Source organism: Sprattus sprattus (genome assembly GCF_963457725.1).
Source record: "Sprattus sprattus genome assembly, chromosome: 9".
NCBI lineage: Eukaryota > Metazoa > Chordata > Actinopteri > Clupeiformes > Clupeidae > Sprattus > Sprattus sprattus.
In genome coordinates, this window is record NC_137928.1 from 16,721,633 (window position 1) to 16,739,205 (window position 17,573).

The 17,573-nt window shown below is 44.1% G+C and overlaps 1 protein-coding gene across 1 annotated transcript in view; it reads right to left on the minus strand.

Moving 5' to 3' along the window:
* Positions 1 to 16,075, minus strand: part of LOC308370324 (adenylate cyclase type 10-like) — a gene marked incomplete at both ends in the record, with an annotated part of 34,720 nt that extends 18,645 nt beyond the window's left edge. Inside the window, 19 exons of the mRNA XM_080844980.1 lie at positions 686 to 852; positions 1,343 to 1,480; positions 1,664 to 1,877; positions 2,637 to 2,679; positions 3,606 to 3,938; positions 4,334 to 4,633; positions 5,503 to 5,655; positions 6,191 to 6,396; positions 6,719 to 6,999; positions 7,510 to 7,596; positions 8,537 to 8,729; positions 9,232 to 9,403; positions 9,766 to 9,821; positions 10,127 to 10,316; positions 10,977 to 11,053; positions 11,552 to 11,673; positions 11,845 to 12,036; positions 15,474 to 15,562; positions 15,913 to 16,075. Of these exons, the coding sequence (XP_080701106.1) occupies positions 686 to 852; positions 1,343 to 1,480; positions 1,664 to 1,877; positions 2,637 to 2,679; positions 3,606 to 3,938; positions 4,334 to 4,633; positions 5,503 to 5,655; positions 6,191 to 6,396; positions 6,719 to 6,999; positions 7,510 to 7,596; positions 8,537 to 8,729; positions 9,232 to 9,403; positions 9,766 to 9,821; positions 10,127 to 10,316; positions 10,977 to 11,053; positions 11,552 to 11,673; positions 11,845 to 12,036; positions 15,474 to 15,562; positions 15,913 to 16,075 (3,176 nt within the window). The remainder of the gene's footprint in view (positions 1 to 685; positions 853 to 1,342; positions 1,481 to 1,663; positions 1,878 to 2,636; positions 2,680 to 3,605; positions 3,939 to 4,333; positions 4,634 to 5,502; positions 5,656 to 6,190; positions 6,397 to 6,718; positions 7,000 to 7,509; positions 7,597 to 8,536; positions 8,730 to 9,231; positions 9,404 to 9,765; positions 9,822 to 10,126; positions 10,317 to 10,976; positions 11,054 to 11,551; positions 11,674 to 11,844; positions 12,037 to 15,473; positions 15,563 to 15,912) is intronic.
* Positions 16,076 to 17,573: the final 1,498 nt, after the last annotated feature.

A 17,573-nucleotide genomic window follows, 5' to 3' on the forward strand; every position in this document is an offset into this window, starting at 1 on the left:
AGCATGAAAGTGTAGTGGGCGAAAGGCTTGATGTTATGAATACATGTGTTACACAAAATACAATGAGCCACCTACTGCAACATGCCCTTGGTGTAGCTGTAGCTGCTGTTGTGGCTGTTGTTTCTTCCTCCCTAGATGTTCTCTGCACCTTTGCTTGAGGTGATGCAACGGCAATGAATCAGCACATTATTTTAGCTTTCAGCCTGGGAATGGAACCATCTCCCTCATTCATTCAACTGCTTTAAAAGAAATCCTGAAAAAGCATGGTTGATAAAAAAAACTAAAATGCGATCATTAGTGGGTAAGCAGTAGAACTTGTATATTGGGATTGATTTGATTTTGATTCAACTAAGTCGATTTCAACTTTAAAACCTCGCTCGAAATATTATAACTTTATAACCTTTGTATTCGCCGGCAAAGTATTAGAACTTTGTATTCGCTGGCAAAATTGTTGTATTAAAATTCTAAGAACTTTATGTTACCCCTTCCCTTCTCCCACTGTCCGTATTGGCGTTGCAAGCTATTTTTAACAATGACGGGCGCAATAGTCGGGAGATTTGCTCCGCAATGTCACTCGCCAAGTGGCGGGGCATCGGAGACAATTTAGTCGCCAGCCCAAAAATCTACACGCCATTGGCGCTTGGCGGGTGCCAATTTCGAGCCCTGGGTGTGTTGTAGGTCCTACTCAGGGATCTCTAGTTCCTGACGCTGGAGGTGGAGCATCTTCATCCTCTCGTAGACGAACTTGATGGCAGCTGTGACTGGGGTCATGGGCAGTCTCCTTCTCAGCAGCTTCAGGGCCTTGGCAAACATGACCTCCGCCTCCTCGATCTGACCCGTGTTGAACAACACCTACAACATCACGGCAACACAGGAGAGGGTGGGGGTGTTGGGACGAGGGGGTGCCCAAAGCGCCACAGTTCACATCAAACATGCGTGCTCTGTTACACAAGATCCCATCAGCCAAAAGCTCTGGCGGTTGGTCAGTGAGATTAGGAAAACTTAGGTGTGTGTGTGTTGGAGAGAGTGACTTAATATGCTCCCTAAAGGCTAAGTTTTGTGTGTGAGCTGAATAATGGGGTGCATACAAAATACAAATTGAATTCTTTCAATTTCCATTCATCATGCTTTACTGAACTCAAGGCCTAAACCCCTCTAGTGCAACACATAGGTGACAGTGGCAAAGTTCAACTCCTTTTTAATGAGGACTAACCTAAGGGAGAAACCTCAAACATGACCCAGCTCAAAAGGAGATAATGTTAACTTAAGCTAACAAACTTCATAAAGCCCCAGCGATGAGTTAAGATCATGCTTTCAGATCTGTGTTCTTTCGCAGCCCTACCTCTCCCTTGAGGCGACACACACAGGCCTTCTCAAATTTGCAGATCTTCACTTTGCCCTTTTCTGCTGTCTCAAACGCAGGTCTCCCAGCCTTCACGTTGTCCAGTATGGCCTGGATCTCATTCAGGTACGCCTGAGCCTGTTGCAAAGCAACATTTTGTCAAATTATGTTGCACAGTTGTGTACACATATATTGACATTCCTGCCACACACACACACACACACACACACACCTTCTCATACACACACGTGCACACAAACACACATTCACACTACTTCATTCATAGACGCTCACACAAACACACCACACACAGACACACACCCTGAAGTTCTTGGATAGGTACATTGTGGCGGCAGAAATCTCCAGCAGATAGTACAGGGCCTTGGCCACGTCGCCCACACCTATCCAGTGGCGCGCCATGGGCGTCAGCACGACGTCAACCACCTGAGCACAGCAGCACTTCTTGCTCTGCTTCGCCCCCTCCTGGTGGTTCTGGATTATGGCATCCAGCTGAGCCAAAGTGTCCACCAGATCCCTGACGGAAAGGAAAAGGAGGGTCCACTGAGACTCCCGTGTTGATGACATTGGCAGCACTTTAGACTAGATAAGATGCAAAGCTGTGTTTCTATAGCTCAACTTGTGGAATTACATTACCGAAGCCGAAGGGAGGACTAAGGGAGGACATAATCACAAACAACAGGAACTGTAAATCATTTAGGATTAAAGCTGAATCAGATGAATGTAAAAGCATCACAACACACAGTATCCTAGAGACAAAGTATATGAATGAATCCAGAAACTTCACTGCGTGGGAAGATCAAAGCAACACACCGATATAGGAAGGGATACAGTGAGCTAAAAAATAGACATGTGTACTATGCTGCTGAGAGGAAAGTGAGTTTTCATGAGTAGCACCTCTCAGATGGGAGTTTATTCGGACAGCTGTGGGCATCTTCACAGATTACAGACTTTGATTGACAGATGCATTTGAGCTGGTGAAGACTCCACAGAACAGGTTTTTGGTACAGGGTAAATAGTGTGTGTGTGTGGGTGGTGTGTGTGTGTGTGTGTGTGTGTGTGTGTGTGTGTGTGTGTGTGTGTGTGTGTGTGTGTGTGTTAGTGAGAGACAAAGTGTGTGAGAGAAAGTGTGTGAGTGTGAGTGTGAGTGTGTGTGTGTGTGTGTGTGTGTGTGTGTGTGTGTGTGTGTGTTTGTGTGTGTGTGTGTGTGAGTGTGTGTGTGTGTATGTCTGTGTGTGCTTGTGTGTTGTGCTGCGTGTGGGGGTGTAAGCCTTACTCAGTTTCCAGTAACGGCTTCACTGTGTGTTCCTGGATTGTTCCTGGAGGACAAGAAAGATGTGCTTTCATAAGGCTGGTTACACAGCTCATAGGGACACAGTACTGCAATTGAAAGATGTGCTTTCATAAAGCTGGTCAACAGCACATAGGGACACAGTACTGGAATAGAAAGGCATGATGCTCAAACATCTTGTGTGTAAATATGGATAGTATTTGGATCCAAGCAAAATTTTCATCAAATACTGGTTAGCCGATGCTTGTTGGCACCTGTGAACTTGAGAGCGCATTTGTGGTAATGTGTGATTGGGGTTTGATAGGCAGTTTATTTTAATACTGTAGGTATCAATATTTGGTATACATTTATTTCAATATGAAACAAAAGGAGACTAATCCACCATCTGACTGTACCTATGAGATATGTAAAGTATCCTGCTCGTTTTAATACTAATAAGTAACAGCATTTGAATATGTTACATACACAGTCTGTCTTAAAGGCACAGTACGCATGATTTAGTGGCATATAAGTGTATTGGGGAAGCTAGAGGTGCCATAAAGTTGCCAGTTGTCAGGTGTCATAAAGAAGGACCTCTCTAGTGCCAGTGTTTTAGTTTGGCCATTTTAGGACTGTATGAATGGACATCTGTGCATTAATCTCTGAGTATATTTTCCCAGTGGATATGTCTTTCTTAAAACAGATACTAGAAGGAGTGTATGTAAAGAACATTCTTGCATTGGTCAGGGAATCCCGAGGGAATCCCTCAAGTCTGTGTTTAAGTCGTCATTGTATATAAATATCTGAGTATATTTTCCCAGAGGATATGTCTTTCTTAACACAGATACTAGAAGGAGTGTATGTATAGAACATTCTTGCATTGGTTAGGGAATCCCGAGGGAATCTTTCAAATCTGTGTTTGGAGATTTGTGTGTGACTGTGAATATTACTTCATATTTCTCCAGACACACATACCTCGACGCCTGCCCAAATCTGTGGGTATGTCCTGGTATTCGAACATGGCCTTCTCGCAGGACTCCTGCGCGTTGAGCACCCTGTGGCTCTCGACGATGTCCCGCCCCAGGACGGCCTTGTGGCCGAAGATAAACTCGTCGCTGGAGCAGTGCATGCAGCGGTGGGCGCGCTTCAGCAGGTATGCGGCGCACTTGTTGTGGATGTCGCGCCGCTGCTCCTGCAGCCACAGGTCGTAGGCCGTCTCCCTCACCAGCGCTGTGCGGAAGCGCATCACCTCACAGTGCCACACGCCGCCCTCCGATGCCAGGTCACCATCACCATCCTCTACACACACTACACACACACACACGGGGAGGGTTGTTTTGCTTCTAGCCTTTTTGTTGTGCTTCTTTCTACTGATCTAGTACTCAGGATGTGTGACCTAATCCCATGCCATGCTGCCAAGGCAGAGCTGATCATAGTGAAATACTAGCAGAAATGCACGAAATAAACCCTGAGCCCCGCGTTGACACTCTCTGCGCTTAACTCTCAGTTTTTCATCAGCATCCTGCCTCTCAATATTCAGCTTTGGTATTCTGACAACAGCATATGTGACCTAACCATATCCGATAGGTAGAGTACTGACTTACTGCCACATAACGTTGCTACCTTAGGCAGAGCACACCATGGTAAAATACTAACAGAAATGCTCTCAACCCTCGGGTACCCCGCATCGCTCCACGTCTTACCGTCCTCCTCCCCCTCATTCTCCTCCTCCTTGTCCCTGTCCTCCTTCTTGCAGTAGCAGCTGAGCACGCCGTACTTCTCCGTGACCAGGCTGAGGTCAGCCGTGTGCTCCTGCCGGGACCCGCAGAGGAAGGTGCCTGCCTTGAAGAGGGACACCAGCATGTAGCAGAGATGGTCCTCGGTCAGCTCGGGCAGGATGTTGGTGAGCATTTGCGTGGTGAAGGTGTGCCCGATTATGGCGGCACACTTGACTACCATCTGCTCGTCTGGCGCCAGCCGGTCCAGGTGGGCAAGGGCCATACCTGCACAAGTGGAGAGAGAGAGAGAGAGGCAGAGAGAGAGTGGGACACAACATCAGAGGACCTATTTTGACTGAAGTCTACATGCAAACAGTACAATCGTATCAGAAGTGAATATTGCTTTGGATAGTGTTTCTGATAGATACACTTATTTCTGTTACCATTTTTCATCTATTTTTGTTTTTAAATGCTCCAAATGTAAAGCACTTTGAGCTGCATTGGGTGCATTATGATGATGATGATGTCAAGCTTCACAATCTGGTTCTTGGAGCAGCAGTGGCCTCAAGGAAACCATATACAGTAAACACTTTCAATAAACAGATTAAGTGAAAACATTAGCATATCAATACCCTGAGTGACACACACAAGTTTGAAAAAGAAAATCTAAGTGTCACACTGAATTTTCAAATCGATCAAATAAACCAAACAAGATTCAATAAAGCAAAGTTTTAAAAAAGGTACAAGTTACAAACACACTCCTGCACAAATAGCACAGTAAAATCAGCTAAACTCACTAAATAACTGCATTCTTCCTGAGAGGCTACAGATGCAGTCCATTCTGTCTGAGTGCTCAAAAAAATAAAAGAGTCATAGAAAGTTTTTGACCAGTCCTGGCTCTGTCAATGGGAAATAAAATGACTTGGACCATGCCATACACTATTCCAGCCAATCAACATGTTGCTTCAGGAGCATGGAAGGGAGGGGTGGAATTTGATTGGCTGAGCTCAAACATCAGCAACCTTTCACTGGAATCGCAGACTGTACTTTAAATGTGTATCGGTTTCGCTTAGAATTAACAGTCTGATGGACATAAGCAGGAGGGCTTTAAAAGAGAGGTAAAATAATCTGATTAAATTAAATCTTTACCGTACCTTTTAATGTTAGAGGGATGGGAATGTCATGGAATTTGGCTCCTTCGCTGGTCAAGCACACGAACTTCTGTCTTTCGATACTGGATTCATCCATCGCTGTGATCTTCCTGCACTTCAGGGTCGTTGTGTTTTCTTGTGTAAGAATGTCGAGCCCTAACAGTGTGTATGACACATTCCATCACTTATTCATGTCATTTATCAACATTTGTCATTCATGGGACCTCAATTGACAATGCATTCAGTAAGTGTATATTAATAAACTACAAATACAATAATAATGAACTACAAATACAGTATGTGTTACAAGAATAACCAGCCTAAACTGATATCTCATTGATCAGGGCTGCGTTTCTCAATAGGTTGGTAAGGCCAGGATCATTGTTTAATGACAGAGAGACAATCTCTCTCAATCTCTAGTTCCACTGGTCATGGCACAACAGTGTATTCAGGAGAGAAGAAGCAGTCCTATCTCATCCGGTCTGCTCTGAAAGACGTGTTACAGAAATAGAAAGAGAATAGAAAAGCCTTTTTTGTCATTGCCATTTGCATTCAACAAAATTTGGAGCGCTGATCCTGTTGGTGCCACGATACAAAACATATAACAACATATAACACAACAACAGTACAATAATACAGTAGCTTAAAAAAGATTAAGAGTACGACAATTATGGAGGTGGCCGTACGGTACCCAGTGATTTCTTCTTTATCTCCTCCTCCACATTGGCCTTGCTGCTTGTGGGAACCAACACATTTCGGCCTGGGAAGAGGAGGTCCAGGTCCTTACAGTCCTCTTCCTCCTCCACCTCCGAGATGTAGATCATGTCACTCAGGTACAGGCTCTTCAGCAGCTCCTCGCAGTAATATGGCACCCCGTGACTCCTCTCCACCAAGAAACTACACAAGACAAAAGCAAAGCAAAAGTCCCAACCCACATGGTCAGTGTTTCAGGGCTCCCTGAGAGGAACAAAGACTGTTAGACACAAGACTGTTTTCTCCCATGTGAGAGTCACTTATAATTGACTTTTCTCACTCAAAAATGGACCATTTAACTGAAACTGAGTCACTGCTGGACGTAAACGTCTTAACCATTTTTCAAATCAACTCCGCTGCTTGGAAGTCCCACCCACTACTTCGGCCATTGCTATTGCATCTTTAACTTGACCATCAAGCTATACGTCTCAGCAATATGTGTCAGCTTTATGAGAGTTTCACCCACAGCTCCAATTCAGTGGGGATGCGTATGACGCAGAGGATCTGGCAGGCGAGCTGGGCGATGACGGAGGGCTCGAGGCCGGGGAGCTTGAGGAAGGTGGTGCGCGGCGCCTTCAGCAGGTTGAGGAGCTCGGGCATGCGCTCGCTCTGGCAGGCGTAGGGCAGCACAGACAGGACGAGCAGCACGTGCGCCCGCTCCGCCAACTCCGTCAGGAAGTGCCACGACGAGCGGTCCACAAACTGAGCCTGGTCAATCACATAGATACATGGCTCCTTCTCCGCTATCTGAGGACCGCCAATCAGAGACAAGCACACACGCAATACATTCAACAAGATTTAAGCATATCACCCTAACCCTGGAACAGGATTTAAGCATATCCCCATAACCCTGGAACAAGATTGAAGCATATCACCCTAACCCTGGAACACATATTTCAAACAAAGGCAGTAGGTCTACCCAGAATAACCTTAACACAAAACTTAAACCTGATATCTCAAATTCCCATGATAACAAAGATAAAAGGAAAAAAAAGCCTCCAAAAGAAAACCCTTGGGGAGACAGCATGCTGTCTTAGCCTGCAAGAAAAGCTATACATGTGAGCAATATAAATAAATGCTGTTATTGATATACAGTAATGTTTCATAAATCTATAGACGTAACCAATACATATAGCATTTATTGATACATAGTAACATATCATAAAGCTATACACGCATTAGCAATACATATTGCATTTATTGATATATAGTAATGTAAACTTAAACAAGTAAGGAGCTCAGAATGTCTGAGTTTACGTGACAGAACAGCTGCATGATGAACTCCTTGGTCTCTTTCTCACGTGTCTCACTGTCCATCAATGAGACTCTGTTTGAAACGGGAATCTACAAGCAGACAAACAGAAGAATCCAGAATAGAAAATATCAAGATAAAAGAATATGACCCTGATCTGAGGAGACGGAGATTTAGGCCTTAATCTTACATTAAATCTCACTTTTGTGTAGAAGAAACGACAGATAATATTTTTTAGATTTTATTTTCTTATTGGATCTTAGTTATTTAACTTTAGCTCATGATACAATGTAACCAGCATAAGGGTTGGCAGTTGCTAGGGTTGCAAAAATGTACTTATCAGTCTGTTACATTTCTGTGTTTGGGGTAAAAGCAGCGAAACTGCACCAGTTTCTACCTTTTCTTATTATAATTGTATTACATTTAACATTTAAGTTAACTTGCGGACGTCAGCTATACAGTATAACTAGTTACGATTTCATGCAAATGTAATTTTAAAAGATGTCTTAGAGCATAGCAACTTGGTAACCATAGCAACCAGGCAACACTGTTTGCTGCATAGCCTGAAGCAGTTTAATTTCTAAAATCAGCTCACCAATAAAAGACGTGAAGAATATTCAACGTGATCACAAAGTATTGAATGATGTTAAAACCTGAGAGAAGTAATGGGGCAAAGGGTTACTCTAATATCAATGTACTGAATGAAAGGGGAGAAGTTGCCCCCGCCCCAGGAACATGGGAATGTTTTGCATTCCCACTGGTGCCATGGCAGAAGATTGTCGTCATTGTTACAAGGTCTCTGGGAGATAAATGAATGGTCTGACTTTTCCGTATTACTCATATTCCCACACGACACCATAAGGGCTTAACAGCAACAAATAAAGGTCTTTCAACCTGAATGGGAAATGTATATTTGTCAGACTTTTCTCAACACATATGGCGTTTTAGAGTAGAGCTGATGTCTTGTCTGGCCCTGTGAGACTATCTGGGTCTACATACAGTATGGTGTATGTCGGGCTGTGTGATCAGCACCTTGACTAGGAGAATCTCGTTGAGCAGGCAGAGGTTATCCTTCATCTCCGGGTCTGGGATCCGGGACAGGATGGCCTTCTCGCGCTCTGCGCGGCTCTTGCAGGTCTCCACGGAGAGCAGGAGGGCAAGCAATGTCTGCAGGGTGTAGCTCTGCTGGTGGGTATCAGTCTTGGCCAGCTCACAGGGTATCACTCTGAGGAGAGACAAGCCACAACATCACTCACCTACAGCTAGCACTCACACTGAAGTGTGTACAAGTGGACTAGAGAAACAGGTGACAGGAAGTGTTAAAGAGATACGCCCTGAGGTCTGTAACATGAGGTATTTTACACACCAGGAGAGTAAATACACCTACTGCTTAATCAAGGAGGTAATTTAAAGAAGGGATGGGTAAAGGAATACTCTTTAACAGAAAAAGAATATTTACCACGTATCATGACATACAATAATGGTAGCTAAGAACAGTTAATGTGTCAATTTTTCCTGACAACAGTTTGATTTGCAATAGCTGTGTATAGCTAAGTCTGTGTGCCTCGATGGACCCATCATCAAATCTCACAGCAGGCCATTTAATAAGAGCATTAATTGTCCTTAATGAACACTGATTTTACACATAAAAAAATAAAGAAAGAATGTAAGGCAATATGAATAATAGCAGTCATTCATGGAAGGGGGTGGTGGTCATTCATGGTCACCTAAATAGTCTTTGGCTGGCTCTGTGGACCACCTCGGCCAAGAGACGGCTCTTGCCATAGCCGCTGCCACCACCGTAGATCACCACGTTGGAGTAGGTGCCCGTGTCAGAGGATCTGCCCTCCAGGAAATGACTCACCGCGCTGGAAAAAACCTCCATCTCTTTCTCCCGGCCTGGCAAGGATAATGGGGGTTCCGTTTAGCTCAGCTTGGGTTTTGTGTCTTGTACAACTAAATCAAGGCTTCACTTACAAAAACGTCATTGTGCATCCATAGGCACAAATGCAGACACACCATGGCAAATTCAGGGTAAATAATACAGTTTAACAAGTATGGAGTACTGCTGATACAACAACTACATTACAGGTGGGCTCATGCTTACTTTCTCAATAGCACAATGTGAGGGGAATTGTCCAAATGCAGAAAGATTAAAAAAAGAAAAATAATTATCACTGGCTCTACTACTCAAACTAGGTCAAATCAAATGATGAAATACTTAAAGATAAGTAATCAGCTCCTGACAGCAAGTGACTCACCAAGTAGCGGACTCTCTTTATCTCTCTCCGAAGACATGGGTGACTGACCCACAGTTCTGCAAAAACCCAAAATGCAGATGTAGATTTAGAATACCCGGCAGTCACAGGACCATACAGGAATACTGCAATAGCCTGGCTTCCTATGTTTCAGGAGGTGGAGGTCTGAATAAGGGCTCTGTTTTAATCGCTTTCCTGTTTTATGAACAGAAATATTTCAGCAGGCATATTCAGAATACCAAAAACTATTTTTCCAATTTACTTGAAATAACAGCATCTACTCGGAATGCACCTATACCAGCCCCAACATATGGTCACTTGCGCTAGTTTATGCCTGAGGTTTTAAAGGTATTTTTTTACTCACATCCTTACTTTCCTAGCGGTGAACTGGTAGATGGGCCCGGGGTCTTTGACTCCCTTCAGTGTCTTCTTGGGCAGCTCGGAGAAGTAGGCGGCAGGCAGTCGGGAGTAGTTGTGCGTCTCTGTGTCACATGCCACCACGCCAGGGTAGTACATCATCAGACGTGCGGCCAAGTTCACTTTGGTACCAATCACTGCTTGGCACAGAGATCTAATATTATAATTTACTTTAGGGCTCCTCAGAATGCTGCAGAAAGTTCCATTGAATTGAATGGGCCACCCCAATGTTCTGAGGTTCGATATTTCTTAATGATGGCCTCAAAAAATGAATAATGACCGTAGCAATTGACAACAGGCTTTGTGCTTCTGATTCACATATTTCATATTCCGCAAGTAGTCCGTTCACTTATAATGGCAGGAATTAATTGTGACTTGAAGTCAGCCAGTAATACTTCACTACGCAACAATTTTCAATGTTCTATTCTATGAAATGTTCTATTTGTATGAATACAATTTTCTCAGCGAAAGCCACAAAACAAAATAATTAAAAAATACATATTTGGGAGAATCCTTTCAAGAAAGACCGTTGGACTATACTCATTTGTCTTTACATAATATAGTATAGTATAGTATTCCATAGTACAGTACAGTACAGTTTTAGTATAGTATATTATAAAATAGCGTAGCATTTTATACTATAATATACTGTATAGTACAGTCCTTAGATTTTGCCACCTTGAAGATAAATGTGTGTGCGCGTCCATGTGTGTCTCTGTATATGTAAGTGTGTGTGTTTTTGTATGTGCATGTGTGTCTCTGTATACGTGAGTGTGTGTGTGTGAGTGCATCTGCACCTGTATACTCATGCCTGAGAGCATGTCCCACTACCCCACAGAAGACAGGCCCTGAGGTCACTCCAACAGAGACGATCCTGAAGAGACGGAAACCCGTGACAAAGGGACAGCATCAGGACCGTCACAGAGAGACAGCATCAGGACCGTCACAGAGAGACAGCATCAGGACCGTCACAGAGAGACAGCATCAGGACCGTCACAGAGAGATAGCATCAGGACCGTCACAGAGAGATAGCATCAGGACAGAGAGACAGCATCAGGACCGTCACAGAGAGACAGCATCAGAACCGTCACAGAGAGATAGCATCAGGACAGAGAGACAGCATCAGGACAGTCACAGAGAGACAGCATCAGGACAGTCACAGAGAGGACAGTAACAGAGAGACAGCATCATTATCATATTACTGTTTCATCATGCATGTGTGGTGGAAATTCACTTTATATAACACAGGTGAGGCAAGATCCCAGTGCTTCCAATGTTTCTAAAACACTAAATCTCTATAAACTAACTGGTCTAGAGGAGCTCAGTTCGGCCCAGTTTGCATATGAATAGTGGTCTCCACGGGCAGACAGACCTTAAGCTCTTGATCTCCCTCTGGCAGAACTCGTGGGCACCGTAGGCAGCTTGGAGGGCATGGGCACTCTCGTCCTCCCGTTTGTCCCCAGGCAAGCCGAACAGACACAGGAACGTACAGCCCTGATAAAAACACAGCACAGCAACACTGACCTTAGATGGGTTCACATCAGACGTCAACAAAGATATTCAACCCTCCTAAATCAACACGATGGCATTGATGAATGGTCTTAGAGTATATTCATATTGATAGGTATGACAGAGGGTTACATGTAAGTAGGTATAAGGACTTGCCTTGTCAAACATGAAAACTTTGTTGATTCTGCCGTGGTGCCTGACCATCTGCTTGGTGATGCCGATGGCGGCCACGTGAATGGCCAGACACTGCTCTAAGTTGGCCTCGATGCCTTTGAACTGCAGGTTGACAAACACGATGGTGGCTGGCCTCATCTCCGAAAGGTATTCAAGGGGCTGATCAGCATCAATCTGACAGAGAGAAAGCTCTGAGGTACAGGGCCATCACATAGGTAAACCATGCAAGAATATGTGTCAACCTGTTTGCTTATTTTCTGTCCCTCTATCTATCTTTATGTCTTAATTCTTTTAGTATTCCTCTGTTTCCTTCTTTTTCTCCCTTTCCTGTTTCCTTCTTTTTTCTGCCCTTCTTTTATTTCATTTTCAGGAGGGTAGAGAGGGGATAGTTTGATTAAGCCTGTGGAGTGCGCACTGTGCCTGTGCTCATTTAAGAGTAGTATGTAGTAGTATGTAGTAGTATATACCTCACTCTGCACTACGTCAACTAACATTGTCATTGTTGGTGATTTAAATATTCGTGTTGACAACCCCTCCTGTCAGTTTGCAGCAGATTTTCTGAGTTTGCTTGAGTGTCTTGGCCTGCAGCAGCATGTTGAGATTCCTACTCACACCAAGGGGCACACTCTGGACCTGGTTATCACTGACTCTGCTCCCATCAGTAACCTACAGGTGTATGATATTGGTGTGTCCGACCACAAGGTGGTCTCAATGGCCTTGACTTTTAAGCTGCCTACTATTAGACCTAAGCGTCAAATGTCTTTCCGGAACTGGAAAAGCATTGACTCAGCCACCATGACCATGGATCTCCAGCTCATCACCTGCCCACCCTCTGCATCAGTGGATGAATTAGTGGAGCTCTATAATACATCCTTGAGCAGTGTTTTTGATCTCCATGCCCCTGTCAAGACATGTGAGGTCAATTTCTCACGCTCTGCTCCTTGGTTCACACATGAGCTGCGGAAAATAAAAACAGCTGGGCGTGTCCTGGAACGACACTACAGACACTCTGGGCTGACTGTGCATAAACTGGCCTTCCGTGAACATCAAAGGGCCTACTCCAACTCACTTAAAGATGCTCGCTCACAGTTTTATTCCAACTTAATTAATAAAAACCCTGGCAACTCTAAACAGCTTTTTACCACCATGAATCATCTCCTGAAGCCACAACCATCCTCTTCAACTGAGGCTACAGAGGAGCAATGCAACAGCATCATTGACTTTTTCAGATCCAAGGTCAACAACATTCGCTCTCAGATGTCAAGCTCCCCGGCTCTGCTTCCCTATGACACCAACGCCTCATCTGCGAGTGTGCTGTCTCCTTTACATCTCGCTGAGGTTGGGGAGAGCCATGTTGAAGAAATCCTCAGAAAAATGAGATCGTGTACCTGTACCCTGGACCCCATTCCCACTGCTCTGCTCAAGTCACACATCCCCACTCTCAGTCCTTTCATCACCAAAATCGTTAACCTTTCCCTTCAGTCTGGCTGTGTCCCACCCGCCCTCAAGGTTGCTGTCATCCGTCCCCTTCTTAAGAAGCCCACCCTGGACCCGGAAGTTCTAGCCAACTACAGGCCTATCTCAAACCTTGCCTTCCTGTTCAAGGTGTTAGAGAAGGTAGTTGCTTCTCAACTTCAGGACCACCTCAAACACAACAACTTGTTTGAAAAATTTTAATCAGGATTTCGTTCAGCCCACAGCACTGAAACAGCTTTGCTCAGGGTGACAAATGACCTGCTGATGACAGCCGATGCAGGATCACCCTCACTCCTCATCCTCCTGGACCTGACTGCTGCATTTGACACAGTGGACCACACTATCCTGCTAGAGCGCCTCCACACCACCATTGGACTATCAGACTCTGCACTAAAGTGGTTTCAGTCCTACCTTTCTGGCAGAACTGAATATGTCTCACTGGGAAGTTGCAAGTCCAGACAGCTCCCTGTCTCCTGTGGTGTTCCGCAAGGGTCGGTCCTCGGCCCCATCCTCTTCATTATGTACATGCTCCCCCTCGGACGCGTCATCAGCAGACATGGGATGTCTTTCCACTGTTATGCTGATGACACACAGCTTTATATCAAAACTGCCCCAAGCCCCACTGCAGCCATGTCATCTCTCAACGCCTGTCTTGGGGAGATAAAGGTATGGATGAGCAACAACTTTCTCCAGCTTAATAGTAGCAAAACTGAAGCCCTTCTTGTTGGTACCCCACACCAGGTTCAGTCATCCAGCTTGACTCATCTCACCTTCGACAGCCAGGTCATCCCCCTCTCCTCCACAGTCACTAATCTCGGAGTTAGGTTTGACTCTCACCTGAACTTTAATGATCATATAAAACACCTGTGCAAAACCTCTTTTTATCATCTAAGAAACATCTCCAAACTCCGCCCCACTTTAACCCTATCAGATGCAGAGAAGCTTGTCCACGCCTTTATCTCCTCAAGACTGGACTATTGTAATTCACTCTTCTATGGGATCACTGGCAAGAACATCCAGAAGCTGCAATACATCCAAAACAGCGCTGCCAGGATTCTGATGAAGGTCCGGAAATATGAGCACATAACACCAATATTACACTCACTACACTGGCTCCCTGTCTCTTTCCGGATAGACTACAAAGTCCTTATAATCACCCATACATGTATAAATGGACATGCACCTCCCTACCTGCAAGAATTAATTACTCCCCAAACCTCCACCTGCACCCTCAGGTCTTCAAACAGCTTGCTCCTCCGCGTCCCCAAAACCAAGCGTCGCACCATGGGCGACCGGGCCTTTTGCTCTGCAGCGCCACATTTATGGAACAGCCTCCCTGACCACCTAAGGGCAACGCAGACGCTGGATTCCTTTAAAGCTGGACTTAAGACTTTTTTATTCAGGAAGGCATTTCTGGCCTTGTGTTGAATCTTTTCTGTTATGCTTATGTTAATATTTAAATTGGTTTTTAATTTTATTGTATTATTATAGTTATTTTCTAATATGTAGGCACTCTGAGATTCCTTTGAATGAAAAGTGCTTTAAAAATAAAATGAATTATTATTATTATTATTATGTTCATTAGAGAACATTACATTTCGTCATTTAGCAGATGCTTTTATCCAAAGCGACTTACAAGGATGTATAAACATTTTTACATTTTACACTGATCCCAGCAAGCAAGCAGGGCTCCTGAGCTTTTGCTCATTGGCAAAGAACTGGCCCCTCATTGCTGGCCCTGTGTGGGTAGCCCTCAAAGGGCCCTTGTGCCACTTTTAAGGGGGCCCATACAGGGCCTCTGGAGGCTTGCTTGCTGTGGGCTATGTTAGGGCTGTCCACGCAGGGCCATCACTGAGGGGCCAGCATTTTGCCAATGAGCAAAAGCTCAGGGGCACTGCGTGGGCAGCCCTCAAAGGGCCCTTGTGCCAGCCCTAAGGGGGGCATATGTGGCAGCCCACACAGGCCCAGCATGGGTTTTCTGGGCAGCTTAGACTCTAGAATCTTTTGAAACCTGCCTGTGAGGTTATTTGAACATTTGCAGATATTATAAACTGAGCAACTATCAAAGATAACTGGTGGGATGTAGTCATTATGAATGAAATTATGACATAATGTCCATCTTTAACTATTCCTACCTTCTGCAGGACGGTTTTCATGATGTACTTCTGAAGAAACCTCTCACGTTCCTCATTGGGCATCAGTGTGGAGGCTTTCCTCAGACAACCTGCAGTCATGAATGGTCATCAGAGTGGGAGAGTAAAATATTATCAGAGTGAGATCAAATTAAAGTCTATGCAACTGTGATGAATTTTCCCCGCTGATTTATCTCACCCTTAATAGTGTTGTCATGCTCTACATTCTTGCCAACGGATTCCATATACTCCTCAACCGAAAAATGGGGCTCTCTCTTGATGTATCGCACCTGTGTTAAGCATGGAAATTTAATTTCTTTTCTTCTGATAACATCTCGATAACAAGGAACTCAATAAAATGAGGGTAGCTACCAACTAACCACTATATCACAGAGGTAGGGAAGATGAAATAAATGAACGGCTGGTCTAACCTTCACAGCACGTTCATTCTCAAACGGGTCAAAGGCTATGTTGGCTCGGTCACACAGCTCCCAGGCATTTGGCGACAGTATGATATTGCCGGCGACAGCCAATCCCTCGGCCAGCCGCACCTCGTCAATCGCTCGTCCAATTACAACAAAGTACTGGCTATCTTGAGTTCCCATGATCACTTTTGACATTTTTCCTGCTGATATTCCTTCACAGATAAAGAAACGTAAAATGTGAATGTTTAGAAAAATGCTGCATAATATAGCAGACTTTATTCAGACTTTGTAGAGAATATGAGTATGTAATGAACACAACTACACAACATTTCAGTGATTAAAAAAAAGAAACATTCCATTACTGATGAAATTGCTTATAAACATGGCAGTGGACATAAATTATAACAGGAAAAGAGCTTTGTCCCTCCTTGCAATGGACTAACTGTAATGCCTCCCCCATTTGCATCATGAAAAGCTCTGTTGGAAGTCAATTAACTACCCAAAATGTAAAAGCTGTGCACCTATTTTAACTCTCAGCACGGAGCCGACGGCAGTCTCTCGGACACCACAGTTGTCCTGAATGTTAAGGCTGCATTTGACTACCAGAGAGATGACCTCACTGAGTAGTGATCTGTCCACGGTCCACAGGGCCAGAATGGCATCCCCTGTGGTGAAAGGAATCAGCTGTGATTCAAAAAACTGATGCAAACTAAACACATTTTGATCTCAATTACAATATAATGCGATGCTAACTGTTAAACACTCTGCTCAGTCACAGATTTCCATTGTTATTAATTTGGTAGGCTATTACCTGCATAATTTAGGATATCTCCTCCTGCAGCCAGGATATCTACAACACAATCAGAATTAAATGTGACATCTGATATTAGAGAAGCTGTATTTTGTGTGCTTGTATCTAATAGTGGTACGTATTGCACAACAATATAAAAGCCTACTTGAAGAGCACAGAACAATAGCTTACAGGATACTATATCTCCAATGTAACTGTTGAGTGTACGGGTCAACTCATCTGCGCCATAGCCCTTCTTGTTGCTCAAACTGAATCTTTCAGTTAGTGCAGTAAAACCTAAACACACCAAATATTTGGACATAATATGTCGTGCTTATCATAACAATGAGAGTGACACCTTATTTGTTCTACAACATATAAACTAACAATAATGTTCATTTAAATGTACCAATGGCAATCTGGTTGGCAACTCCATAACCACATGTGGAAAGCTGGCAAGGATACAGGACACATGTCACTTCAATAGACTACAGTTATATAAAATATTATGGCTAGCTACCTAACGTAGGGATATTAAGATTAACACTAATGATAGAATACATTATGAGCGCAAACTAGGCCAACTATCAACCTATCGTAACGCGCCCTACCTCTGCCCGTTCCCTACCTCCGTGTACGTGTTGCCTAATATTGATTTCTGTCTCAACCAGGATAACGGATTTTAAACAACATACGCTCCTGCCCTAAAGGGGTGTTTTAATTGTATGTGTGCAAAAATGTTTTACAGTTGTACAGCGTAATTAAGGGTACCAGACAGCGATGTATTTATGTGTACAAACCGTCATCGAACGAACTGAACGAATTCGATTGTAACCTGCTGTATCAGCTAATTTTGCGTGTAGATCTACAACACAACAGGAAAAAAAA